At 36.5% G+C, this 26,602-nt stretch overlaps 5 protein-coding genes across 15 annotated transcripts; 2 read left to right on the top strand and 3 right to left on the bottom strand.

Annotated features, from left to right (window-relative positions):
- Positions 1-1,896: 1,896 nt before the first annotated feature.
- LOC121975300 (cysteine-rich and transmembrane domain-containing protein WIH2-like) lies at positions 1,897-3,141 on the bottom strand. The gene is made up of 3 exons (XM_042526874.1): positions 2,855-3,141; positions 2,568-2,769; positions 1,897-2,386 (listed from the first exon to the last, which is right to left on the bottom strand). Exons 1-3 carry the CDS (start codon positions 2,904-2,906, stop codon positions 2,341-2,343), a joined length of 300 nt encoding a protein of 99 aa, XP_042382808.1. The 5' UTR covers positions 2,907-3,141; the 3' UTR covers positions 1,897-2,340.
- Positions 3,142-3,709: 568 nt separating this feature from the next.
- Positions 3,710-7,963, top strand: LOC121975290 (UDP-rhamnose/UDP-galactose transporter 2-like). Its single transcript, XM_042526864.1, has 5 exons — positions 3,710-3,987; positions 5,085-5,269; positions 5,352-5,552; positions 6,228-6,389; positions 7,452-7,963. The coding sequence occupies exons 1-5, from the start codon at positions 3,858-3,860 to the stop codon at positions 7,806-7,808; spliced, it is 1,035 nt and encodes a 344-aa protein (XP_042382798.1). The 5' UTR covers positions 3,710-3,857; the 3' UTR covers positions 7,809-7,963.
- A 1,916-nt stretch (positions 7,964-9,879) lies between these two features.
- LOC121975260 (splicing factor U2af large subunit B-like) lies at positions 9,880-18,773 on the bottom strand. Of its 6 annotated transcripts, none has more exons than XM_042526810.1 (13): positions 18,476-18,773; positions 17,040-17,290; positions 16,186-16,293; positions 15,834-15,901; positions 15,178-15,269; positions 15,039-15,083; positions 14,893-14,952; positions 13,628-13,688; positions 13,435-13,547; positions 12,904-13,350; positions 11,849-11,984; positions 10,757-10,824; positions 9,880-10,228 (listed from the first exon to the last, which is right to left on the bottom strand). In XM_042526810.1, the coding sequence occupies exons 1-13, from the start codon at positions 18,752-18,754 to the stop codon at positions 10,091-10,093; spliced, it is 1,866 nt and encodes a 621-aa protein (XP_042382744.1). In that variant the 5' UTR covers positions 18,755-18,773; the 3' UTR covers positions 9,880-10,090. The 6 variants fall into 6 exon arrangements, with proteins under 6 accessions (XP_042382744.1, XP_042382754.1, XP_042382762.1 ...); XM_042526820.1 differs by having other exon boundaries at positions 15,178-15,248; XM_042526828.1 differs by lacking the exons at positions 15,834-15,901; positions 16,186-16,293; positions 17,040-17,290; positions 18,476-18,773 and adding an exon at positions 15,456-15,809 and having other exon boundaries at positions 15,178-15,367.
- Positions 18,774-19,060: 287 nt separating this feature from the next.
- LOC122041292 (cytochrome b561 and DOMON domain-containing protein At4g12980-like) lies at positions 19,061-19,660 on the bottom strand. The gene has a single exon (XM_042600932.1). The coding sequence runs from the start codon at positions 19,658-19,660 to the stop codon at positions 19,061-19,063; it is 600 nt and encodes a 199-aa protein (XP_042456866.1).
- Positions 19,661-21,774: 2,114 nt separating this feature from the next.
- On the top strand, positions 21,775-26,602 carry LOC121975232 (transcription factor GAMYB-like). Of its 6 annotated transcripts, XM_042526784.1 has the most exons (5): positions 21,779-21,979; positions 22,452-22,755; positions 23,069-23,444; positions 25,011-26,007; positions 26,096-26,602. In XM_042526784.1, exons 3-5 carry the CDS (start codon positions 23,079-23,081, stop codon positions 26,401-26,403), a joined length of 1,671 nt encoding a protein of 556 aa, XP_042382718.1. In that variant the 5' UTR covers positions 21,779-21,979; positions 22,452-22,755; positions 23,069-23,078; the 3' UTR covers positions 26,404-26,602. The 6 variants fall into 6 exon arrangements, with proteins under 6 accessions (XP_042382733.1, XP_042382728.1, XP_042382718.1 ...); XM_042526799.1 differs by lacking the exon at positions 22,452-22,755 and having other exon boundaries at positions 21,775-21,882; XM_042526794.1 differs by having other exon boundaries at positions 21,777-21,882; positions 22,452-23,444.

Raw genomic sequence — 26,602 nt, 5'->3', positions numbered from 1 at the left:
AGCCACACCTTTCTCGGCTCCAGCATTAGTCTGCTCATGTAACTCCAATTCACAAAACAATTCATCTAATTTAAGTTTAGTTAAATTCTTGGAAATTTTGTAGGTATCCACGATGGATGCCTATAAACTATTGCGTGGAAACGCGTTTAGTGCATACCTGATTAGGTCTCTGTTGTCCATCTGGTGGCCTATCGCATGGAGTCCGTTGAGGATATCCTTGATCCTTATATGCAGTTGGCTCGCTGTTTCTCCTTCCTGTATTTTTATATTAAATATTTTATTTAATAATAAATCTCTTTTTGTTACCTTAGCGTCACTGGTTCCTTTGTGCAGTTCGATTAGCTTGTCCCACAGCTCTTTAGCGTTCTGGTGCGGTCCTACCCGGTTCAGTTCTTCCCTTGTTAGTCCGCATTGCAAAGTGTTGATTGCTTTGTTCTCCGTCGATGCCTTTTTCTTCATGTCCGGAGTCCACTGTTCCGGATCTAGTGGATTCCCGGAGTTGTCGACTGGAGATCTGTAGGTTTTTGTGACGGTTAGCCATTGGTCGAAGTACGTCTTGAGATACACCTCCATTCGCTTCTTCCAGTACGGGAAATCATCCCCGTTGAAAAGGGGAGGTCACACTGTGCTGAAGCCCTCGATCTGCGACATTTTAATCTGCACAAAAGAAAGCAAATAGAGAGGTTCCAAGACTTGGTCTTGGATTAGTAGTGCGGGAAGAATTAAATAAAAATAACTAAATTGGTGTTGCACCAATTTAGATTTAATTACGACAGAAGGAGATTTCCAAAAAGGTAATAGTACCAGTTTGGAATTATACGAAAAACTGAAAATCCGAAAGCAAGAAAGAAAATCTAAAAACAGATCACCCCCTTGTCTGATTTGTGATTGCACCAAATCAGAGCGGTACCTGCTCTGATACCACTTGTTGGATCGTGATCGTTCGATAGAGGGGGGTGAATATCGATTATAAAAATTTTGAAAAGAGTAAGCGCAGCGGAAAAGACAAAGTCAGAACAATGCTAACACAAGAACCAATTTTACTTTGTTTGAAGCCTTTGGCGACTCCTACTCCAAGGTCCGCACACAAGGGTGCTTTCGTTGGACAATCCACTAGCAATTCGAATATTCGATTACAAACAGTTAAGTACAGGAATGCTAGAAAAATAAATATCGACAATAAAAAGAAATCGAGCAGAGAAAGAAAACTTGTCGGAGATCACGGCGTTGCAGGAGCACAAGAGAGCAGTTCTTCAGTTCTGAGTTGTTGTTCTGAGCTCCGCCTTTGACCCTCCTTATATAGGAGGCTCGGGGTGCCCGGGATCCCTTCCGGGCGCCCTAGTGTGACGTAGCAGTCCCAACCAGCGATCTCCACATGTCGACACCGCGTCTTGGATAAAGTTTGCCTCCGGGCGCCCGGACCTCCTTTCTCCAGAAAGTCCTTCTCCTGCAAGACAAGGTTAGTCCGAAGCAAATATATAATGTGTATCCTGCAAAACAAAGTGGTAGCACAGTTTATAAGTTCAACATAAAGAGTATGACTTAGATTCTGTCTTTCCGAGACCGGAATCTAGTCACGATCTCGACTTAGATATCCGAAATGGATCTAAGCCGGATCGACGTCTAATGTTCCCTTCCCGGGAACGCGTCCTCAGAGTCACTCCCTTCTAGTGACTTACCTTTACTCACCTGTCAGACGTCCGATCAGCCCTTCGACCCGTCTGGACTTCTCGCCAGCTATCCGGTTAGCCCATCGACCTAGTTGGACTTCTCGCTAAGCGTCCGGTTAACCCGTCGACCCGCTTGGACTTTGTGCCAAATGTCCGGTCAGCCCGTCGACCCATTTGGACTTCGTGCCAAACATCCGGTCAGCCCGTCGACTTGTCTGGACTTCGCCTGCACACTCAGTCAGAGTGTTAGATAACAACAAACCTAACTTAACCTAATTTGTCATTCATCAAAACTTGAATTAGACTATTAGTGTTAACCGCATCAACATCATTTACCTATTCATCGGAAAAAAATAAATATTTTCTAATATTTTTCATTAATTCTTATAAATCTACTTCTCATCTGAATTAAATTAATACAATTCTTTTAGGTAAATGTCAAACAATTGCCACCAAATTAAACTACCAAATCGCATAGATTTATCTCTGTCTCGATTGTTTGTATCAAATCTTTTCAGCCCTTTGATAACAAATTGAATCAACACAAAATACCACACAGTAAACATCACACAACGCAACACAACAAAAGCAAAACAAAGACAGAGAAGAGGCACAAACAACAACTGAAGGAGAAGTAGATCAAACAAGATGCCAAGCTCAAATCCCCATGTCAAAAGCAAGCCTCCAAAACGCAGCAGCAACAGAGAACCGCCAAGCTGCCATGTCGAAAGCGTTAAGAACAGACAATACGTTTGATTTCGAAGAAGAAGAATAATTGTTTTTGGCAGAATTATTATTCTTTCTTAATTCTTATTAGTTTTATCCAACCAAAATTACTTGCTTCAAAACGTCTCTATATAATTAACTTTTAAAAAGGTATTTTAATTTCCGTCTCACCATCCCTCGACGAAGGAAGGGCTACTGCTTTGCTGCTTCTGCTGCTGGGGCGGTGGCTCGGTGGCGTAGGCTGCCGGCGGGTAGCCCTGTGGAGGAGGGTAGCCGGCCGGCGGATACCCTTGCTGAGGAGGAGGGTAGGCGTAGCCGCCGTACCCAGGCGGCGGATAGGCGTCATTGGCGGCGTGCCCTTCTGCCGGATATCCTATCACCAATTTTCATTCAGTCAAAACAACGAACACCGTTAGGACAGGTTCTCGAACCACCAAACAACTCATTGCCATCGTCACCTTGTGGCGGCGGGACGCCGACGGATGGTGGCTGCTGGTTGTAGTAGCTCATCCTCCTCTTCCTCGTCGTCGTCGCCGAGATAAGAAGAGAGCAACGACACTTGCTGTTTCTAGAGGGAAGATTCGCGCCTTTTTAATTAATGTCGCGGGAGAAGACGCCGCCGGCAGTGCGTCGAATCCAACGATGAAAACTGATTGAATCGGACGGTCAAGATGCATTGATGGGACTCGGACGGGAGAATCTGGACCCTCCGCGAGTGCTGACGCTTGAAAGGGGGTCGAGTTTGTTAATGTCGAAGGCCGCTTTGGATTCTTCAATAAAATCAACGGCTTTTATGGAATTATTGCCACTCATTGTGGAACCATGCCCGCGACAAGGCCGAAAAGGACGTTGGAACAAGGGCGTTAGGCGTCAATTGGTGAATTAAGAATACATTTTATATCTAAATTATGAAGATGTTGATAATTATTTCATAAAATAATAAATATTTCATTCGGGGCGAATACCTTTCTAAGAATGCTAAAAATGTTTATAGAAAAAGACAGATTTCTTCGGATTAGATAAGGATTCATTAAAAGCGATTAGTTTAAGATATATTTAGCAATAAATTAATGGTACAACGACAATTTTCCTAACAGTGTCGGTGATTTGACGTCTGGCTTCCTACTTGGGACACGGTTCACGGCTCCGTCCACTTCCAATGCGACTGGAGCCAACGGGTTGCCAGTATTTGCTCTCCTGTCCTGAGTTGGCACAGCAAATCCCGTGCTATTACTTTCTTAAAATGATGCCAAAAATTCCAATTGTCACCCAGTAATAAAGCGAGTCGCACTGAACGACTCCCAAGTCCCCATATCACATCATCCCGTCGTGACTCGTATCGTGAACAAAGTTGCGATCGAGAATTCGAGATGGTTTAATCCCTGACTTCGCCGGTTGCTCGTCACAGTGCTTGTTCTCTCCATCGCTCTTCCTCTTCCTCATCTCCGTTGAGGAGTAGCAATGGATGCGGGGAAGAAGAAGCCCATGGTGTCGGATGCGGGGGCTTGGGCGATGAACGTGGTCAGCGCCGTCGGCCTTATCATGGCCAACAAGCAGCTCATGTCTGACAATGGCTATGCTTTCTCCTTCGGTACTCGTTTTCCATTCCCCTACCAGATTGTTTTTCCTTGTTTCCCTTCGTCGTGATTTAATACTTCTTTTGAATGTTAAAATTTAATTTCTTAATCGAGAGAGGAAGAATGCTGATGTCTCGACGGAGTTCTTGGAACAATGATGAGAAATTTGAGTATAAGTGTTGTGTTTATAAGCTTCTTTTGTGTTAGAATCGGAATTTGATTTTGTCATTTCGATTCGTGTCTTTTAAATTAAAGGTGACGTCAAGTGTTCTGCTAATGATCTAGATTCTAGAGCTTTGTGTCGAATTCGAAACACATGGAAGTTTTTTGTGAAATTTTCCAAGTTGAATATGCGATATCAGATCTATGATACTCTTGAGGTTGTTTGATAAATTCAGAAAAATTAAATATATTTTTTTGAGGATTTGAGTTATTACGGCTTGAAAGGCGAGCCACATGCTAGTAAGATCAAGATTTTGATAGTTCCTTTGGTGAGTTGAACTTGCTTCGGATCTAGAGGTCTGTGACATCGCCAACTTTGCTAGTCTTTTGTTTCTCGATAGTGGGAAAACAGTTAGCAGGACTTGAGAATTTTTGCATATTGGATTTTTAGTTTTGACAACACCATAGATTGAAGTGAATAGTGGTGAATTTGGAGTTTCAAAAATCAATAAAATGGTTTCTAATGTCAGTTCTAGTTTAATTATATTGGTTGTTTTGGGAATTAAAAACTGACTCTAGATCCGAAGACTATGCAACAATGATAAGTGAGGAATCACACATAGTTTGTGATTTATTCATTAGGAGATTCAATGTGGAGTTCTGGTAAGTCATACAAATGGACCATACACTTACAACAGTCGTTGATGTGTAAAACAGTGTTCAATTCTCTAAAGCATATATTCTTAGTGTGCTTTATGTAGAAACAACATGCTAATTCATCTTTGTGTTGTACTAATTATGGTAAATATTTAACATTCTTATAAAAATTACAAAAGGCCTAACATTATCTACATGCTGCAAATAGAAGTGCATCATTTGTACAATCGGATATTAGGTTAAGACTTCCAACTCTAGTTGAATTTACTGATGTTACTCTGGAATTTTGCAGCAACCACTCTAACGGGGTTCCACTTTATTGTGACGGCCCTTGTTGGTTGGATTTCAAATGTAACAGGGTTATCGACCTCCAAGCATGTCCCTTTATGGGAGCTCTTGTGGTTCTCCATTGTTGCTAATATGTCAATTACTGGGATGAATCTTAGCCTCATGTTGAATTCCGTTGGATTTTATCAGGTAAATTTGTTTGCACCTTTAAAAGGGATTATCTATAGCTTGTTATACAAATCTGTCTCAGCTTGGACTCCAAAATGTGCAGATATCTAAGTTGAGCATAATACCAGTGGTATGCTTCATGGAATTTTTCTTGCATAGTACGCACTACTCGTCTAGGGTGATAGTGGCTGTTACAGTTGTGGCATTGGGTGTTGGTATCTGTACAGTCACTGATGTAGAGATCAAAGTGAAGGGCTTGGTTTGTGCCTGTGTAGCAGTATTCTGCACATCATTGCAGCAGATTGTGAGCATCTATATACTTATTTTTAAAATAAGTTACTCATCGATGCTATGCATTTTTAAAATTTATTTTTCTATTAAAATATCTTCTGATGGATGGAAATTTGTACAGATATCCGCAATGCTCAGCATTTAGTTTTTGAATCTCGGTCTTGTTTTTTGAAAGTTTTACTTCACATTATCCAGTTTCTTATGTACAAAGGGTAATGATAAGTAAGTTATTACTCTTGATGAACAGAGAAACTCCATCATTAGTTGCAAAAAAGATCATCTAGTTATGTTATGCTACATTTGGGATGTAAAGGTACCATGAGGGTGCCATTGAATTTTCTGTTCAATAATATGGTTTCATATTGAATAATTCAAGGGCATTTTCAAGAACATCCCCGTTTGCTATCAAGTTAAATAGCAACATGATAATTTAAAATTCTGATAATAGTTTTTAGAATGTAACTTGATAGCAACATGATAATCTAAAATTCTGATAATAGTTTTTAGAATGTGATTGACCGATTGTAGGGAGCAATGGATTATGTTGAGATATTACTACAATAACAACAACCAAGCCTTATCCCACTAGGTGGGGTTGACTATACGAAAATGGATTAGTTTGAGTTATAATTGCAAATTTGCTAATTTTGTTACTACTAACCGTCTGATTAGAGATTTTTTTTTTCAGACAATTGGGTCATTTCAGAAAAAATATGACATTGGTTCTTTTGAGCTTCTAAGTAAAACTGCACCAATTCAGGCTCTCTCTCTTCTCCTCTCTGGTCCATTTGCAGATTACTATCTAAATGGTCACTCGATCTTCAAGTACCATTATTCTGTTGGAGCATTAGTAAGTTCAAAAAATACAAAATGTCTTTTTTTTTTTAACTGAAAAATGCTCAATTACAATTATTTTCCTTAGCTTCAAGTTCTGTGTTGAAATTGCTCAAACTGAGGTATGAAAAATTTGCATTGAAACAACAAAAGATCAATGAAGTCTAAACCGACATATGATTCAGTATCTAGGACATGTTGAATAAAGGTAGCACATACTGTTAAATAAATGTATGCTCACGTTATAATTATAACTGATTATTCAGGAACTTTTTTATTTTCCTAGCACATTATGGCGACTTTGCTAATTTAGCAGAAATAGTAATTTTAATGATAACAATAATAAACAAATAATTATATGATACTGTATACTTCACCAGTTTTAGTGCCTTGAATTTCATGTACCTGAAACTTATCTATTAATGAGATTAGATCGAAGAGTGGCTTGTGGTCAACAAACAAAGTGTACCTTTAAAGAGAAGCAAATCATGAAGGTCAGAAAATAAATTAAGAACGATTGGAGAACTAGGAATTATTATGTTATAGATTGTTAGATGATGGCCTGTCTAGCCAAGTCCAATCTAATTTGGCTATAGATTCATTCCCCATTTGACACTAAATATTTTACACCTTATACAACTCAAATAGGAAGGACGGACTAAAAACATTATGCTCATTTTTTTTTTTAAATGTAAGAGTGTTTTTGCTGAGTTCATCTATGCTTGACAGAGATTTGTTAACACGGTAATCAACATTTATTGGCACTATAAGTAGTTTGAGATTATACACCATGAGAATGAACATCAATAGGAAGTGGGAACTTGTTAGTGAGTGGTGGTTGCTATGTTATGAACCACTAATACCAATACCATGCCTTAAGTCCTTAATATATGCAACTTTGGATATCAATGATATCATTTACCAAACTTTGTTGAACCAACAAAATGACTTGCCTTTTCAACAGAACTTATAAAAGTGGATTAACTATTACAGACATTAACCTAGATAAGACATTGCATATGAACAATTTCCATGAATCCCTCGCAGAGTTAACCTTTTTAAGTTTACTGTTCTACAGCTTTTCATACTTGTTTCATGTATCCTGGCTGTCTTCTGCAATACCAGTCAATACCTCTGCATTGGTCGATTCTCTGCAACGTCATTCCAGGTCTTAGGGCACATGAAAACTGTGTGCGTGTTGATTCTCGGATGGCTGCTCTTTGACTCAGCTCTGACCCTGAAGAACATTCTGGGGATGTTACTTGCGGTGCTCGGCATGCTGTTTTACAGTTGGGCAGTGGAACATGAGAAAAAAGTTAAGCTGGCGTCAGATATCGGGATCGAGAACACATCGGAAGAGGAAGACACGATACTTTTGGGCAAGAAAAGTGGTATTGATAAGGATGATATCGAGCTTCCTCGTTCAGAGAGCTAAGTCAGTTAACTGTTTTTTCTTCGCTTATCAATTCTACACTTGTTTTTCTCCATTAGGGTTTTCATTTATTTTTAATTTTGTCATTTGTTCCGAAATTGTATCGAATTATGTTGACCATTATTTTTTCTTTCGACGTTAACTTCTGTCACATCGTAGATTGTAGTTTTATGTAGGATATTAGTTTTAAAGAAAATGGTATAAAGAACATATTATATACAACAATCAGGGTGAAAAAACTAAATTAAAGAGACAACATTTTTTTTTAAGAGAAAATAATAAATCATCAGCTAAAGCTTGTAGCATAAGATACAGTAGGCTAGATATGCAATATAAACCTCAAAGCCAAAAAAAACACACACACAAAAAAAAAACATAAATCTGAGGTCGATAGCAGGGTTTCTTACGGAATATTGCTACCTAAATAAGCTTCACCAGTTTAATTTTTCCTTTATTTTTATTTTTTTTGTTAACATATGTTTCTAGTCCTTTGGGCAAATTAATTTTGAGAATGTCATCCGATCCCATAGAAATTTTCTATTCACCGTCAAAATAAATTCAATAGTTTTAATTTTCCCGACATATCACAAGACATAAAAATCAGAAAACATGTGACCAACCTCACTGGTTTCATTTTTCATTTTTTTTGTCCCTTGAAACTCTGGTCTCTAAAAAGTTTATATTTGTTTGTTAATCGTTACATGAATTTAGCCTCCGGGAGGTGTCTTTGTATTTTGCCCAATTCATATTGACCGTCGTCAAAGGGCGGGCAGACGAAAAGTTAAACCAACGTGAGATTTGGGTGGAGTTGATTTTTCAAGTTCTATAAACAAAAAACTACAGTGTACACACCTCATATTGACCGTCATCGAAGGGCGGGCAGACGAAAAAGTAAACCAACGTGAGATTTGGGTGGAGTTGATTTTTCAAGTTCTATAGACAAAAAACTACGGCGTACACATCTCCAACCAACGAAAGGTTCACCCAAAAAACAAAGCGTCTAATTAGCCCGCAGTATGTTTAATCCCACTCTGAATTTGATCCGTCTAATAGAGTCAAAATTTTATAAGACGTGTTTATAAATGGATTATAGAGTAATAGACTGATTATGTGACACAATTTATTTAAAAATTTAAATAAAGTCTACAAGTAAATTATAAATTAATTTTTATAAATATTTATGATTTTATACGAATGATTTAAAACTCAACCGGCTGAAACTCAAATTCGCAAAACTGCACATGATATCGTGTTGTCTCTTGCTCATGCTAATGTTGGCGTGTGTTATGTCCAATTAATGCCGCGCATGCTGGGAGCAAATCAAATTCGCGGACGATAGAAGCTAGAGCAAGAACATTTGCTAGCTTACAGTCTCTTTTGCATTCAACAAGAGTTAGCATCGAGTAACAAAAGCTTAACAGTTCACGATACACACGAGGGTACATTTTCAAACCAAAATTTTGTGACTGATTGGATTGAAGCTCCATGCGAGAAGTTGATTCTGGTAGCTAAATTTAAAGTTCTGAAGAAGCAAAATAATTTATTTTGCCTTGTGTTCTGAGAAGACACCAGTTTATTTTCCCGAATATGGCATTTACAGAAACACTCAAAAATAGCAGGCAGAATCCTCTAGTCCACAATTTACATATCAGAGAATGGTCCACTACTTTTGATTGGTGAATTATGATAAATCTCATCTGTTTAACAAGGTTCATCAAAATGGACCAGTTCATACAATGGACCCTCCTCTAATCCACAAAATTACAAACCAAAGGATCCATCCTCAGGCAAGGATCTTCTGGACCGTCTATCCTAGTCCACTCCTAGACCATAGTAGGCGGATTGGTGGGAGGCCATGGCCTCCATAAACAGGTGGAGGTCATCGCCTCCCACCAATACAAAAGCTGGTCCAGCATTTGTGAACTAGAGGATCCCACCTCCCAAAAATATTTTTGACCAGTCAGTTCGATAGTCATTTTAGAACTCACAAAATAATTACTAATGGCTTGTGTATAATAGCTAATCATGATAACCTAAACATAACAGGCGAGAAAGAATCACAAGCCAACCAACCTTAAGAACGACACAGGTAACATCTATTGATTAAAGTTTCACTAATTAGGTGTCTGATAGGCTAGAATATTGCATCGTATCTCCTCTCTGGGCTTATTACCACAATGAATCTAAGCTATTATATTTGGAGCGTCTAGAACTCATATATATATTACAGCATTACACAATGGTACTGGGGATGTAACTGCTTTGCGGACCACAGTCAATGATACTTAGTCATCATAGTTACCTTCGGCAAACTTGTTCTCGGAATAAAAGACTGCGGCAACTTGATTTTCCCCAAATTTTCTTCCATGCAATCCTTGCCTGGCTTTGGCAGACCCATCAACATCCTCATACTCCAAAAATACCTGATCAAAAAAGACGACATATTGCTTAACTGGTACAAGGGAATGTAATAGCTGCACTAAATGAATTCAAATATTGCAACATTTTAGTTCATTAACAAACATTGTAAATTCTAAAAAAGTTAAGTATATATAAAAAAGGTAGATCCGCTACCTTAGCGGCCCCCCTAGTGCCGGCCCCACGGATATGAAGGGAGGTTCATGCAGGTACACAGGCCATAGACGATTCTATGGAGCGTTGTAAAGTATCATACATATATTTTTTAGAAATATCAAAACGAATAAAAATCATTTTGCATTTGTAGACATCTGCAACATTGTGTAGTGTGCAATAGCCGTATGCGACAGATGCCAGCATATAAATCACTAGGTAGGCCTAGATATAAAGATATTGGTAAATGATTTCTACATGGGACTTAAAATCTAGTTCTAACAAATATTGTGACAGGTATAGAGGTATATGGTCATACTTGACATTTGCCCATGTTGCTTGATAGGAGTGATAAAGAAATTCACAATAAACAGTCTGACCTTTCCAACGCCAGGGGTTGGTTCTCCATTTTGTCCAGGACGTGGGATTACAACGTTGACCAACTTACCTGCAAGTAAAAAAAATGGAATGGTTATTAAGGCGAAAAAGAAAATTCAAGAAAGCACTAAAATGCATCTTCAACAAAGAACAAAGATGGACTGGTTCTCATGTAAATTAGCAATAAATCAGTCCCAAGTCCTACCAGGGATTTTGTGTTGAGAATTTTCAATTATGATGTCTATCAAATTTCTTATGCCGCATGTAATACTATATGCCAAGTTTTATGCCAGAAGTCCTATCATTTGACAGCTTTCATTGGCGTGCCAACAAATTCTGATGATCATTTTTAATCCCGAGCTGTCCTCATCCCACTGATACCACATAAATCCAAGCCGTTGGTTGTTCTCCAACTTTCCATGTCAATAAAGTCAATGATTCCTCTTACCTCACTAAGCAACTCCTACAGACCTCTAATTCATCTGTTGCTCCCATACTTGTCATATGGATAGAGACAATGATTACTCTCCAGCTTTATTGCTTTACTTTATTTAGTTATAAGACCAAAATTAAACAACACGCTGAGACTAGATGACCTTGGCAAGGAGCCCAACTACGGAATACATCTACTTAAGGATACACCTGAGCCCTTGATTTGGAAATCCATCTCTAAGAAGCAATTTCCAGAGCATTGTTGATATTGAGGATGCAAAAGGGATGTGAAGAACATGAACATTTTGGTCTTTTGCTGTATATAAAAAGCAGATTTTTGTTATCGCCCTTTTTCACAAGAGGTTTGATTTTTCTCTAATATTCTGTTTGTTATGGCCTTTAAGGATATAAGTTTTATTTTTTCCTCTGGTTAGCAACCTGGCATTTCTTCTGCCTATTATTTTAATATAATTCATAATAGATATATAAACATAAATTATATTGATAAATAGTTAATGCATCCAAACAACCAGTGACTTTTTCTTTTATTACCTTTGATTATTTTAATAAGAGTATCAACTACTAGTAAAAAGAAAAGGTAACAGGGACTTGGTGAGGCAGAAAATGCCATCAATTATAAAGAACATTTATTTAATTATTACCGTATTTTCCACCTTCTACCCTCATGTCTTCCATTATGTATTCATATTCATCGTCGTTTCCAAGTTCATCTGGAGCAAGCACATGAGTTAAGCATATCACCTTTGTAGGAAGAGATCCAACCTGGTAAACAAGTTTCTGCATTTGGAAAGATGATATTAACTCTACTTTCAAAACGGGAACTCAGAAATTAAACACTGTCAACACATACTCAAATGTTTCAGTTGAAAACTCCATGATGTTGTTGAACTACTTTGTCAAAATGTACAAAATAAGAGAGGCATGCATGATAAATTGCTTAACTGTCATCTACAAATATCATCTCATAGTAGACCATGACAAAACGAAACTAATAGCAAATATTTAACCAATGCAAACAAATAAATAAACAAACACTAAATTTTAAGATAATTTATTTGATCCTTCAAGTTTCCTCTAAAAATAGTAGAATATAGACCAATATAAACACTAGATTGAACCAGCATAGCAAACTATCACTTAATAGCATTCTGTCAAAAAGGTGTATGGAAAATCTAAATTAGAATTTTTTCCATGACACATTGATAATTTAGAATTTTTTTTTTCTTGTTTTTGCAAACTCAACTAAGTTTTAGTGAAAACGTATTTAAGTAACAAAACATATTATATAACTCTTGGAAATCATGTCAATATCCTAAATAACTATAAGATATGTCACATTTTCTTTAGATTTTTCCTTCCTTTATGCCCATTCACTCTTTTCTAACCATTCAGGACTGTTGCTTGGCAGATTGATGCTTCAACAAGGCATTTGAGACTAATGGCAACCTCACACAACCAAATTTTTTAGATTTAATTTTTTTTCTCTTATTTCTAGAGGGTTATTGATATTTTCAGAATGAGAGGCCTCCGTGGAATGTTAAATGAAAAAAGGGTTTGAACGGGGCAATAATTAATATAATAATATTAGGGATATTAGGGGCATTTTTAGGGCAATCGTCCAAATCTCTATACTATGAACCAAATGATAAGACTGATAAATTATACACCATCAAATGTTTAATCATTTTGCACCAACCTGCAATGCCACTTGTTGTTGTGCTTGTAGCAGTACACTTTCGTGTTCTGGTCTTGGCTGCACAGTACCTTGGTTAGCACGCCTTACAGTAAGGGTTTTATCACCCATTTTGATACCATTAAGAGCTGCACATGCAATATCAGTGACAGATAAGTCTTGGTAGACACAGAATGCATATCCTTTTGAATTGCCAGTTTCCCTGTCCTTCACAAGATCAAAACCACGGAGAGGCCCAAAGGACTCAAGCAATTCTCTAACTTGCACTTCCGTGAAATAGTATGGAAGTCCTCCTACAAAAATGCGATCAGGTCCCTCAAGTCCACCAGCAGAGCCAGGTGTCAGTCCTACTGCAGCAAGATTAAGATTAGGATTAGGTTGGCTTGGACCAAGTGCAGCTGCAAGGGAAGGGTTATAATCACTTGGCCTTCTGACCTTCACTGGGGCACCCTGAAAGACATAGGCCTCATTTTAAAGTCATAGGTATAATACAAAAGTTGCAACACAAAATCTTAAAGTTAAAAAAACTCAAACCTCAAAAATAATGCCATCCAATGCCATTGCATTGCTCGCTTCTTCAACAGACCTCATTTCTACAAATGCAAATTTCTTCTCGTGGTTGATATACACATTGACAACGGCATCACCTAAAAACCAGAGAAAAATCAGATCCAATCTCATAAATCAAGAGTTCCTTAAGTTACAAAAATTAGTTACAAACACTAACCTGGACCAGCTGTGTTCCCTCCAATAGCAAACATAACCTGGCTAAAGAAAATTGCAACTGACTGCAAAAAAAAGATAAGCGAGAACAAGAACCATCAGCATCTAATCATATTATAGATCACATAGAACTACAAACATCTTAATCATATGACACACGAAGGGAGAGAGTTATCCAGCATAATTTTCTATAACAATAGTTACCATTTGCATATTTTTTTTTAAAGAGTTGTAATAGATTGAGATGATTTTATAATTACCAGCCGTGAAATCCAACATAAAGATAGATGTTGTTCACTTGTTTGGTAAAGGTGACAAATACAATGGCGATCTCTGAAGGTTGTAGTAATTTTCCATCAAAGATCATGGATAATTTGGTACCCTTTCCATGGCATGTCATAAAGGACTAAAAGTGATTGCAAGAAATGAGGATATTTTATCCAAAAATTTTATAATAAATAACTCAAAGGAAGATTTACGATCACCAGCCTTCAACAGTGACTCAAACACCTCAATTGAGTGATTCCAAACACATTAAATCACTGCAAGATAAATCAAGGCTGATTTATCATACAAGGTCAATCAAAATAATAGGTAACTTATAAATTATAAAGCCAAACTTGGGAAATGCTTAACTAATAAACACTGACTAATAATGTTAAGAGTGTTAGATATAGAGTTTAGAAATTATAAAAAAATGTAGCTTTCAAAGAATTAACACAGGTAAACCTTTTACACCTATTGGATGATACATGCCTTTGTCTCCGACCAGATAAAGTGATACAAACTCTCACAACATCCAGAAAAGATTGCTGAGCTACCAGTTATGCTTTCTCCTTTTATTTGCATCGCATAGTAATTCAGGCACACTATATTATATTTGAAATGCTAATTTAGATTCAAAATAGCCACTGGAATGGAAAATATGTAGTTGAAGTATTGCTCATAAGATGTTATGTTGTGTTCTAGATGTCTACTCATACAACTCTATTTAAAAGGAGAACAGATTAGAATTGGAAATTATAATTAGGCCAATCTCATTTTCCTTTCAATTCAATTACTTATTAGTTTAACAAAATGCGATTCATTACCCTATACATGACATATTAGTTATTTTGCACAATATGTTTAAAACTTGGCAGTTTAAAGAAAGAGAGCACCCATGAATTTGCATGAAGATGCTTCAAGGAAAAAAAATAAGATTCCAAATAGAAAATGAAATCAAAAGGATCTTTCCATGAAACATGAGGATAAGATAAGGACAATAACCTGCTCATTAGCAGATGGAGGAAGGCCTCCAACATATACACGGCGAGCATGACGAGTAGCCTACAAAAGAAAAAAGTGATATTCGAAGTATATGAGACAAACAAATCAAATGATGATACAACACAGTGGATAGTGGATATCCATGCCTGCTGAGTCATGGCTTGCACTGGCATCATAGGGAAAGTTGGAATCTAACAGGACATTATCAACAAATTAAAAACTCAAAACCTAGAGAAAACCTAAAAGCTCAAAACATTCAAACCAAGCAAGAACTAAGCTGAGCACCTGTCCAGCTGCCAAAGGAAACATGTTTGGGAAGATTCCAGGAATGACTGGAGTGGCTCCAGAGAGTTGACCTGTGTAGAGAAACTGAGTTTCTACCATGTAATGATAAGTGCATTAGAATAAGTACAAGAGAATATATATGCAGCATCAATCTTTTATGCCCTCGCACGTACAAGATTTGATCTGGATTCTGTAACAGAATCATCACAAAAAAAAATTATATCATTTTAATATGTTGGAGATAACATACATAAAACTAGCAAAAAGTAGATAATTGCCAGTTGAAGATGAGCAAGATCCACCAAACCAGTGCATTGTTCCTCCTTGACTATAAAAGCTATAGAGTCCGCTCACACCCTTGGCAGCTTAGGGGGACTAGTGGCCCAAATTTGCCTTCTTATACAACATACATATACAAAACAAAACAAAACACAAAGACAAGAGACAACCAAAAGCATTCTCAGTTTGAGAACTAAGTTAAATAAGAAAAGAAAATGCAAAAAAATGTGAAAAATATATGGACCTTAGTTCCAAAGAAACACTTTCTACTGATTAAAGATTAAAATGGCATCATCTTAAGTAATAAATTTTTCTGCTAAATATGGAATAAGCAATGCGGCAGAAATAACATGCATAAATTCATGCAATACATATACCTGCAGCAGTTGCATCAGGTAGAAGAGAAGCAGCTGGTGGGGTAATGTCAAAACCACTGATGCGTTTGCTGTTATTTGGGAGATCAATTAATCAAGATATTAAATAAAATAAAGAATAACATCGATAGAGCTTCACAGTTTTTAATTGTTAGCATGATGAGTTAATCAAACTACTAATTCTTATTAAAAGTTACAAATAATTTTACACAGAAGTCAGAAAATTTTGATCAGTGCATTATGTATCAACATCAGACAAAGATGCATATTATAGCATGCATCCTGGCATGTTCACCTAACAATAAACAAAAAAATAATAATAAAATAAACAGTGCAAATTTGATGCACTACTTACCTCGTTGATAGTGAACGAGATCTTGATCTCCTAGTAGATCTGCTTTTTGACAGAGATCGCAATCGATATCTACGATGCCCATCTCTGTCTCTCTCATAATCTTTATGCCTGAAATGGTCATGAAGATATAAAATGCAAAACCCAAAGTTAATCCCACAAAGTCACTCAAAAACAACTTTTAGTAATCTTATAGTATTATGCAGCTTAACCTCAATAATGAACAAACTGAAATCAGACAGACCCATAAATATGAAGCTCCAACTAATGCAAGGATTTTAATGGAATTACATCAATCTTACCATTGCACAACTTCCAAGTGGTAGAACTAATATGTAATGAAATCATAGTATAGACAGCAAGGTATTCAAAAGGAGTGAAAAATCAATTAGGACAAACAACAGGTTTTATGGTATCAGGTTAAATCTATATGCTATCAAAACTTGAACTTTCTTCTATTGGATCCCAACGCAGGCCATAAAAGCATGACCTAATCCTGCTAAACATAACATAACACAAACAAGTTCAGTAGAATTATTTATAATTTTTACCCAATCTTCACCTGTCATATTTAATAGGTTCAAGTGTTTGACTAATATTTTTTTCTGAAAAATCAAATAATATGAACCTAATCCATTAAAAAATCAACTCAACCTGAGTAGTTTTGGTCTACATCAAGGAGAGTCACTCCAGTAAAAATGGTTGAATTGAAAATTTGAATAGGATACCATTGGTTTAAGGTGAAGCCTATAACCTAATAGAAAACCCCTATTGAGTGTATGCCTAAGCAAACAGATCAGTTGATACCACTAACAAATTTCATGAACAGAGAAGACATAAATATAGGAGCTGATTACCTATCATAGTCTCGGCTATGGAGACGATCACGGTCATCAGATCTATCTCGACCACGTTCCCTTTTTTCACTTCTGTCCTTGTGCTCTCTGTGGTAACGATCCAGATCCCTGTCTCGAACAAGCTCCCTGTTTTTTTCTCTTTCTCTTGGTCTTTCTCTATCCTTGCTACGCTCCCTAGTTTTCTCCCTGACTCTCTCGATATCGCTGTCTTTTCTTCTTGACGATGTTCTTTCATGTTCGTGAAAATCATACTGCAGCAAGGAACAAGTTATATGCCATTAGAAACTTCCAGAGATACCAAATGATGTCACACAAGTAGCTCTTACTATTGGGAGGAGTAATGCTAATCAAGTATACATTCAAAGCCTTGATAAGTGAATTAAAATACATAAATCAACAGCAAGACTGATTGATTAAACAATAGGAAAAACATAGGAGATCGAAAGAACGTTTAAGAAATTCATACACAATAAAGACAGAAAATTTAAAACAGGATGATGTAACACTTGAAATGCAAATATTAAAAATACAGATATGTAGAGTTACCTGATATCAAGCAATTTAAGATTTTGGGCTAAGCATTAACCATATTAATCTAATTTTTTTTGCAAGATTAAGATAATTTATTAAACACTGCAAAAATCGGCAATTGAAAATTGTGTGCTCGCATGCATGATATTCATACAATTAACTTAGTTTCAGTCTACATCTTTGATCTAGACAAATCTATTAAAAATTGTGTAAACGCGCATAAGGGTTAAGTGTCAAAAAGATAAAATTATAAACTGAATCCTTTCCTAACTTAAACTTTTGGGATACATGGTCACTTGACCAGATTCAGCAACTAAGATCCATCAAGAAATGCACTCTTTATCACAAACAGCAAAACAACCATGATAAAGTTCTCATCGTGTAATTCATCAACCACTAAAGCAAAACATAAGAATATCATTGTTGTAAAGGCAGTTTAGGTGGTTGTCTTGGCAGTTGCACCAAGTGGCCGCTTCGTCTAGTGGTATATTAGTTATTTTAAAGAGTGATATATTAGTTAGTTTACTTATTGTTTTTCTTTCAATTTAAATTTATAAGGGGAGCCTTGGCGCAAAGATAAAGTAAAGTAAAGTTTCAATTTAAATCTATGACTATGAACTGTTGAAATTAATATTTTGTTGCGATTTTTGTTTTCTTGGCTGCAATGTGAAATATGAAATGCTTTGTTATTTTTATATGTTTAGTATGTACTTATCAATTATGACTCCTTTATTTGTGATCATAAGCTTGTTTTAATTTGATTTGTTTCTCTTCACTATTCTAATATTATTTTAACGATGGAATCAAGAAACGTAGAAGCGAGAATCCGACAGCAGGATCAGGGAATCCGAAAACAGGATCTCAGAGACTTTGGCAGTAAAAGGGAGTGTAGGAGAGAAAATCACCTTAGATCTGGGATCCACTGAGTTCTCGAAACTGTTTCCCTTCGCCTGAGGGGAATCGGCGGCGTATCCATTGTACCCATCGCAGTTGCCTTCGTATCTCTCTCCGTACTGCGCCATATTCACCACTCCTTTAGGCTGGATCTCTCCGTTTCTCCTCCTCCTCCTTCTCCACGGCGTCTCTCCCCCGGCCGCTTCCCAATGTAAGCTTCTAGGGCAGGGAAGAGGAGGGCTCGCAGCAGTGGTCGAGAGGTGGCGGTTTGTTATGGGGGCTCCCTCCATCTTAGTAGCAAAGTGAATTGGATCCGGATTTGAAATAACGATTCTTACCCGCTTTGTTTCAGCGTAATGATCCGGATCTAAGCTATCATTTTGTCCATAGAAAATTCTGATGCTTATTGATATATGATTATGATTTAAATGCTCTAAAATAACGTGGCGACCAAAGAAAATTCTAAAAGAAATATAATGATATTTATTCGTATAGCAACTTCTGGAGACATATAAATGAATATTTGTGTAATGATGACATATAAATGGCCTGACAGCTAATTCAAGTCAACTCGACGAATTCAAGTGAGACCCGGTTCAATTAGTCAAGCCGCCTCCCTGAACCGAAAAATCCAAGGAGGCTAAGGACAACACGTTATCCCCACTAAAACGGTGGCCATAAGGCACGCCGTCGGAGAACGTCGTCGACGCCTGCCACACCGTGTTCTGCTGCGTGTCATTCCCCGGCAGCTCCAATGAGGCGTAGATGGTGTAGTACCCGCCGGCGCTCGAGTACTCCGCCTCCCGGCCGTACACAGCGAAGGTCAAGTTCCCGTCCGCGACGTCGCTGGGGATGAGACCGGTGCTGGAGATTGGAGTGGTGAACACGGTGGTGGCGCCGGTGGTGGGGTTGGGGAAAGCTAAGAAGGCGTTGGCGCCGGCCATGCCGCTGCTGGTGGGGTTGATGGCCCACGCCACCCAGCCGGAGGAGGACTGGAGCGCGCGGTAGGCGACGTCGAGACTGGCATTGGAAGGGTGGTAGGTCCAGTGGAGGGAGGCGTTGAGGTAGGGGAGGGAGCTGCAGGAGCTGTAACTCCTGTTGCCGGAGAACGCCTCGTCGACGCAGCTCTGGGCCGTGGATCGCCCATGCAACGAGCACAAGAACAGGATTAATACGAATCCTAAAGCGAGTTTCATGGTTAACTAACTAATAAAATATTTAATTAATTAATTAACCAACGATCGGTGATCACAATCATGTATTACGCCGGGTATTTATAAAGTCTGAGAAGGAAAGTAGTGAAAATGATTTAAAATCTGAGGGCCAGAATTATATTGAAAATTGCTCAGGAAATTAAGAAGACGTACGTAGGGATTCTTTGTTAAGAAGTTGATTTTTCTTTTTCAATGTATACTTGTGGAAGACTCAATCTAATATATATAGTTTGCCAGGAAAAAAATATGAGAAATAGTTGGTCAAAAGAAGCTTCCTAATTCAGTTTGCGATATCAAAGAAACTTCACCTGGAATCAATCACTCTTGAAAATTCCATCCGCGTAATTAATCATGCATTCAGATCTTTCGACTAATTGACTAATGATTGATTAATTGAACATGGATTGCGAAATTTTTCGTGGCTAGTTACGAAACGTTTTAGTTTTAGGACACGTTTCATAGTGACTTACTCGTGTGCTTACCGATAAGAAATAACAACCTACTTTTAATTGATAGTTAAAACTAATAAAATTTAAGCATCGAATGTGTGTTTAATATTATGCAAAGGTTAAATTGGTCATCGTATTATTGGGAGGGTAATCGAATGCATGTATAATAGTGAAGATCTTTTGAGGTTTTAACTCCAATGTAAGAGAATTTGATACTTCAGTCTTTTTTTAAAACTGATATCATTTATTCAGCTACGCTGATTAATTTTGGGAGGATTTTATCGGCCATTAATATGTATTCAAAAGTACTTATAGCAGGGACGTCCCATCAGCGTAGAACGATATTTCAATTTAATTATATGAAACATTATTATTGATTACACAAACGATGCATATATATATATATATATATATATATTAAAGTTGCAATATAAATTCTAAAGTATTTTTTTGATAAATTAAATATAGTTTTCATTAGTATTATTGTATATATCTTTATTTATTTACACCAAACGTGACTGAGTTAGTAAGCCAAGCCTGGTATTAGGCCCATCAAACTCATTCATTTTTGGGCCCCTATCTGCTATGCCCAGTCTGGTTAATAAGGCTAAGCCTAGCTCCAGCTTAAGTCATGATAGGTAAAGTTAATATTTAGTTAATTCAGTTAATTTAGTATTAATTTATATAATTTTTTTATTTTTTTAAAAAAATCGATTAATTCAATATTAATTGAAAGAACTGATTTTTAATTTGATTCGGTTAATATGATTTTAACAAAACTTTAATTCGATTGAGTTAGTTAATATTAAATTAATTTTTTTATTAATTTATGTACCGAATTAACTTAATATTCATCCCTAATGGTAGATCAATCGACTTTATGAATTATTTTATGTCATTAGACTTTTTACTCCCTATATCATCATATATATATATATATATATTATTATTATTATTACTAACCAATTTTTTTAGTCTTTTGATATCATCATCTCCTTGTGTTTTTTTCCTTTTTATTTTTTGTATCGTATCTTATTATTTTTTTAATATTTTGGGTAGTCATTCATGTTTAAAAGTATGAAAATCAAAAAGTTAAAATTTAAACTAAATAAAAATCCTTATAATTGAACGTTTTTTGTTGACAAAAAATCTTGTTAATTAATATTATAAAAATTTATTTATTTTTAATGTTTTTTACAAGTTCAAAGGAAATCAAATTTAGAAAAATTCAATTGATTAGTTTGAGTTATGAATGTCGAACTCTTGTAAACATTCATATTATTATCATTATTATAATTCTTAGTTTCTGAATAAATTGATTTTATACGATCAAAATTTTACATTAAAAAGAAAGAATAGGTACAATAAAAGTTTAATGACAAAGCAACACAAAAAAACAGCCAATTTGACAAGGTCATTGTTTTAGGAACTATTTTTAATTAATAATAAATAAACAATAATTAATTATTATCTTGAAGTTTATCTTTTTATGCTAAAACATTTTGTACAATTTTTAAAGAAATTAAATTCGCAATCAACAATTATTTTTTTAAAAAAAAAAATCTTACCTTTCACTTTCATAAGGTATTTCAACTTTTGAGAATTAGTCTTCAAAAAAAAAATATTTAAGGAAAATACAAAAAACCTTGGATCTTTACCCTTTCCGCCTTTCGTAGTTAGTGAGCGCCTGAGCGAGCGTGATGGAGAGGGGGGGAGAGAACGAGAGGGAGTACTAGCTGAGTAGTTGCTCCTCAGGTTTCTCCCTTCTCCTGCTCATCCGTTTTCCTTCCCCTTGATTATTCATTTGGATTTGGTCGATCTTTACAAGAATTTCACCTTCCAATTCACGAATGTGAGTAGTATCCAGTCAGCGTTGTCTAATTTTTGTCCAAATTATATCCTTGAAAGTGCATTTATTTCTTAATTATGAGGATTTGGGTGCTATTTGAGTTTATCTATTCATTTATTTAGGGGCAAGCTGCGACTTTTATATGATTGATCATTGCTGTTCTGTTTTCTCAACGCCTTGTGTTATCTGATACTTTGTTTTCTGGCCTTTTGCGTTAAAAAGTACTTGTTTTATTTACTTATGTTATTTTGTTTCTTAAAATTTAGTAGCTGCTTTAGGGACTCCAGTTTCCGGCGCTGTTACTTCTAGGTTCTTTTAAAGCCAGAAAGCATTCATATTTAACATAATATTCTTACTTTCTACTTCTATGTTTTTAGTTGTTGGAATAGCCCGCTTTGATTCACCCTGAAATTCAATCTTGGACTTGTTAAATATAACTATTGATATATTCGGTTTCCTATTTCTTTTCCTGCAGGAGCATCGCCTTCCTTTGCTTGTGTCTCTCCCGAATCCCTGCTGCAAAGAATAAGATTTATCCATGAACCACTTAGCTATACTTAATGAAGAAGTTAAACTACCTCTTTGAACCACTCCTGGACGTAGAGTCCTTAGCATAAGAGAAATCAACTGTCTTCGTTCCCTCACTCGTATGGGGGGTGGGGGCTTCTTTAGACTCAAATCATCCAAGGATGAGTTTTGGTTAACTTATGTTTAGTATTGATTGCTTTAGCTAAAAAGGGAAAATTCTTAATTGTTTTACTTAACGACGGTCGTCAAAGGTAATTGGAACTTTGCTAACTGAGTCTGCATCAATTCCCTTTATTTTTTTCCTTGCACATCAAAGTAGATTCTTTTGAGTCCTTGAACACATTACAAGTCAAACCTAATTTACACCAATGATTATATTCATTCATTGGGTAAGATTTTTTGCTTCAGCTTTCTATACGCTCCTTACACGGTTTTAGGAGACAGTGACTTTGATTTAGTACTCTTCTCCTTTTTTTGTCCTTGACCTTTCATTTCACTTTATTTACTTTTATGTTCTTGACTCTTTCATTTCTTATAAACATTCTGAGCAACTTTTGTGTTTAGGTTAGAAGAAATGAATCAGTTGCAAAATGGGAGCGAGAAAACAATGATTCTTGACAACTGGATCAATTCACCATCTATCGAAGAAGGCAGCAGTCTGGGTTCACAATGTGGTGGAAACCAGATTCTGAAAAGGGGACCTTGGACTTCTGTAGAGGATACAATTTTGGTTGATTATGTTAAAAGACATGGTGAAGGAAATTGGAATGCTGTTCAGAAGAACACAGGTCTTTTTCGATGTGGCAAAAGCTGTCGTCTACGATGGGCTAATCATCTCAGGCCAAATCTAAAGAAAGGTGCTTTCACACCACAGGAAGAACAGTTGATAATTGAACTCCATTATAAGATTGGAAACAGATGGGCTCGTATGGCTGCCCTTGTAAGTTGTGCCAGGTTTCTTTTCTTTGTGTCATATTTATCAATTAGTTAATTTTCTTCATAGCTTATATGCTTTTACTATGAAAATCCTTTTAACTGAATATTCTAAAGTTGCTCATATTGATAGGTGCATTGTTTGGTTGTTAGAGTAGAGTTGCTCACTAATAAATAATAGTTGATTCTTTCTTCTTTTTAAGTGTAAATGCTTTCGTTGTCTGGTATGTTCACAATTCATACAAATAGGCTGCCTCAAACTACCTTTGCCATTTGATCTGATAATGTTCAGTTTTATAATAAAGAAATTTGATAAATACTGATAACTCAGATAAAGCATTAGGATTGAAAGATCCATCTATGGATCTATTTGATAAAGCATTAGATAGCATACTCTTGCTTCTAGTAATCTACGGCGATGAATCCATGTTTCATAGTACTTGCCTATTTCTGATGAACCAATGGACAAGAAGCTCTTTTCTCTTTATTTGATTTCTAATTGCCTTTGTGAAATGGATCATTCCAACCGAATCTTAATATAAGGCCCAGTGTGCTATTTAGGATAGTGGTGAACAAATTTAGACCAAGAATTATGAATATATAACCAGTAAATTCTAATAATACAGAAAAATAAAGAAACCACATAAGAAAAAGAAAAAAAACATACAAACTATTTAATTATGGCCTAAATTTATACCACTTTTCTATACCTTACTTTAACTTGAGCCACTGTTTAAATCCAATTTTCTAGGTAGGAGACATGAGTCAATGAGGCTATGCACTCATAATTCACACTGAAAAGATTCATACAAAATACACAAGTTAGATATTTCTGCTGCTACTCAATTCTATTAAATCGTTGCATTTATAGGATCTCCATGTATCCATAATTAGCTGTTTCTATCATAAATTTTTTATCCAATTATGCATTGTGGATAAATTAAATAGAAGGAACTTGGGAGTTGCAGTTGTTTGATTTTTGTTGCGTTATTCTCATAGCAGATACACTATGCTCTTTGAATGGGTATATATTCACTGCTAACAGTTTGTATGTGATTGACATTGTCATTAAATTGTATAGCGCCCACATACTGTTCATTAATGAAAGATATTTGCTTTATTTTTCTTGAAATTTTGTATTTTCTAATACAAGCATTTACTTATAAGCTTCTTATATTCTATTTAAACACAATTTTGTAAATAGTAAATAAAATACAAGTACTATCCTGTTGTGCATACTAGATAGGGCTTGCCTTTGTAGATGTTTTTTACTAGCATGGCCTTGGTGGTGATTCTTCCAGTAGCTCTTGTTGGATTGTTAGATTATATCACTTGAAATGTCATCCAGTCCTTTTAGAGTTCTTTTCAATAAGGAGATATGATATTGCACTATGGTTCAACTAATATTTACTTGCCTGCTGCTACTTCAGGTGAAATTTCAAACTATATTGTTGTTTTCCATGTTGACACATTATTTTCTGGATTCCTATTCTTTGTACATTTTGATTTTGTTCAGAAGGTTCTCTTTGACATTGCTCTTTTAAGATTCCCTAGTTCATTTGAATTATTTCAGATGCCTGGGCGAACGGATAATGAGATAAAGAACTATTGGAACACCAGAATAAAAAGATGCCAACGTGCTGGTTTGCCTCTGTATCCTCCTAATATATGCTGTCAAACCTCTGAGGAAAATCAGCAATACAAGAATGTCAGTGAGTATAATATGTTCAGTGATAAACCTCCCAATGATGGCCTTCAAGGGAACATTTTTGACATTCCTGATATCGATGATTTTGTAAGTGACAATTTCTTTGCCAAGCACGGGGCTTTATATAGCTCACTGTCCTACTCAGATATAGCAGTTAGTAGCATGCTCCATCACCGGTTTGGATCCCGAAACAATATTTCACAAAGTCCAGGCGTGTGTTGCATGAAGCAACTTAGAGACACTGAGAAGCAATGTGCTGGCTTCTCTGGTAGCATCTCCGATGAATATTCTAAGTTTGAACAAATTATGGTCGAACCTTTTGCAAAAAAACAGAGGACTTTCATGGTAGGTTATCCCTGTGATCCTGATCTCAGGAACAAGGGCCTACAAACTTTTGAAGGTGCAGATCCTGGTGGTCACGCCCTTCTAACTGGCACATTGTCTGCTCCTAGTCCTATCCTTGGGACTTTGGAGTCGGAGCTCCCTTCATTCCAATACACAGAAACTGATGCTAGTTGCTGTCTTCCATGTCCATCGACTCTCAAAGCAATTGATGGATATGCTGTATCTCCTCCAGCAGCAGTCTCATTGCAAGCTGACTGTTTTTCCCTAAGGAAAAGTGGTCTACTGGAAGCATTGGTACATGAAGCACACACAATTAGCAATACAAAGATAGAACCATCTACCATGAAGATCAATGCAGATGTAGCGCAAAGAAGTGTCAGTGAAACAAACTTGGTAGAACTCAGTAATCCACCTATTTCTGTTTTGGGCCACACTGTTGTTTCTGTCTTAGATGCAAGCACCCCTCTGAACAGTGGGGGCTCATTATGTGGGTTGGCACATCTTAATCTTCCTTCAGGTATATAATTCATGTTCATATCATTTCACATTCACGTCCTTCTTTCCTTTCTCGTGCATGTCCATCTGATAAATAACTTATTCCATAGTTTCTGCAGGATCAAAAAGCATAGAGACTCAACTTTTTTCTCGTCCAAATGTTAGAGAAAATGGTCCTTCGGTTCCTATAGATTTCTCAAGACCTGATGCTTTACTTGGATCTATTTGGACTGAACATGGTTCGCACAGCGCCAAAGAGTATTGTGTTCCGAATGATTCCTTATCGACATTCTTAGGATCCAACAGTGACCAATATGTACCTGCTGTCACATCATCTGCCCTCAGGCAGGGAGATCGACTGGACTCGTTCGTACCCAGGGACTTGTGTGCCTTTTGCATGTCAAATGCCTTGATTTGAGCAATGTCTTGGTTACGTTACTTCCCGAGAGACGATACATATTTCTTTTCTGTTTTTATCTTTACTATTTGGGGTTAATTTCACTAGTAGAGCTGTTGTTCTGAATTAAATGATCTATAGTTTGCCTAGACTAAATGACTATAAACCATCAGTTATGTATATAATCTCGTTCCAGTTTAAAAAGAGATCGAAAATGGAG

Source organism: Zingiber officinale, chromosome 1B, assembly GCF_018446385.1.
Source record: "Zingiber officinale cultivar Zhangliang chromosome 1B, Zo_v1.1, whole genome shotgun sequence".
In the NCBI taxonomy this organism is placed as follows: Eukaryota; Viridiplantae; Streptophyta; class Magnoliopsida; order Zingiberales; family Zingiberaceae; genus Zingiber; species Zingiber officinale.
Note: the sequence above shows the minus strand (reverse complement) of the source record. Positions and strands in the feature narration are given on the sequence as shown.

What these genes read in the sequence shown, in the direction of transcription:
- LOC121975290 (XM_042526864.1), top strand. Translation starts at nt 3,858, where the DNA reads ATGGATGCGGGGAAGAAGAAGCCCATGGTGTCGGATGCGGGGGCTTGG. An exon ending in TGGCTATGCTTTCTCCTTCG is followed by an intron (nt 3,988 to 5,084) that starts GTACTCGTTTTC and finishes GGAATTTTGCAG; the next exon opens with CAACCACTCTAACGGGGTTC. An exon ending in ATTCCGTTGGATTTTATCAG is followed by an intron (nt 5,270 to 5,351) that starts GTAAATTTGTTT and finishes CAAAATGTGCAG; the next exon opens with ATATCTAAGTTGAGCATAAT.
- LOC121975300 (XM_042526874.1), bottom strand. Translation starts at nt 2,906, where the DNA reads ATGAGCTACTACAACCAGCAGCCACCATCCGTCGGCGTCCCGCCGCCA. An exon ending in CGGCGTCCCGCCGCCACAAG is followed by an intron (nt 2,770 to 2,854) that starts GTGACGATGGCA and finishes AATTGGTGATAG; the next exon opens with GATATCCGGCAGAAGGGCAC. An exon ending in CCTTCCTTCGTCGAGGGATG is followed by an intron (nt 2,387 to 2,567) that starts GTGAGACGGAAA and finishes TCGACATGGCAG; the next exon opens with CTTGGCGGTTCTCTGTTGCT.
- LOC121975260 (XM_042526810.1), bottom strand. Translation starts at nt 18,754, where the DNA reads ATGGAGGGAGCCCCCATAACAAACCGCCACCTCTCGACCACTGCTGCG. An exon ending in AGGGAACACAGCTGGTCCAG is followed by an intron (nt 13,548 to 13,627) that starts GTTAGTGTTTGT and finishes TCTGGTTTTTAG; the next exon opens with GTGATGCCGTTGTCAATGTG. An exon ending in AACAACAAGTGGCATTGCAG is followed by an intron (nt 11,985 to 12,903) that starts GTTGGTGCAAAA and finishes TTCCAAATGCAG; the next exon opens with AAACTTGTTTACCAGGTTGG.
- LOC122041292 (XM_042600932.1), bottom strand. Translation starts at nt 19,660, where the DNA reads ATGAAACTCGCTTTAGGATTCGTATTAATCCTGTTCTTGTGCTCGTTG.
- LOC121975232 (XM_042526759.1), top strand. An exon ending in GGGCTCGTATGGCTGCCCTT is followed by an intron (nt 23,445 to 25,010) that starts GTAAGTTGTGCC and finishes GAATTATTTCAG; the next exon opens with ATGCCTGGGCGAACGGATAA. An exon ending in ACATCTTAATCTTCCTTCAG is followed by an intron (nt 26,008 to 26,095) that starts GTATATAATTCA and finishes CTTATTCCATAG; the next exon opens with TTTCTGCAGGATCAAAAAGC.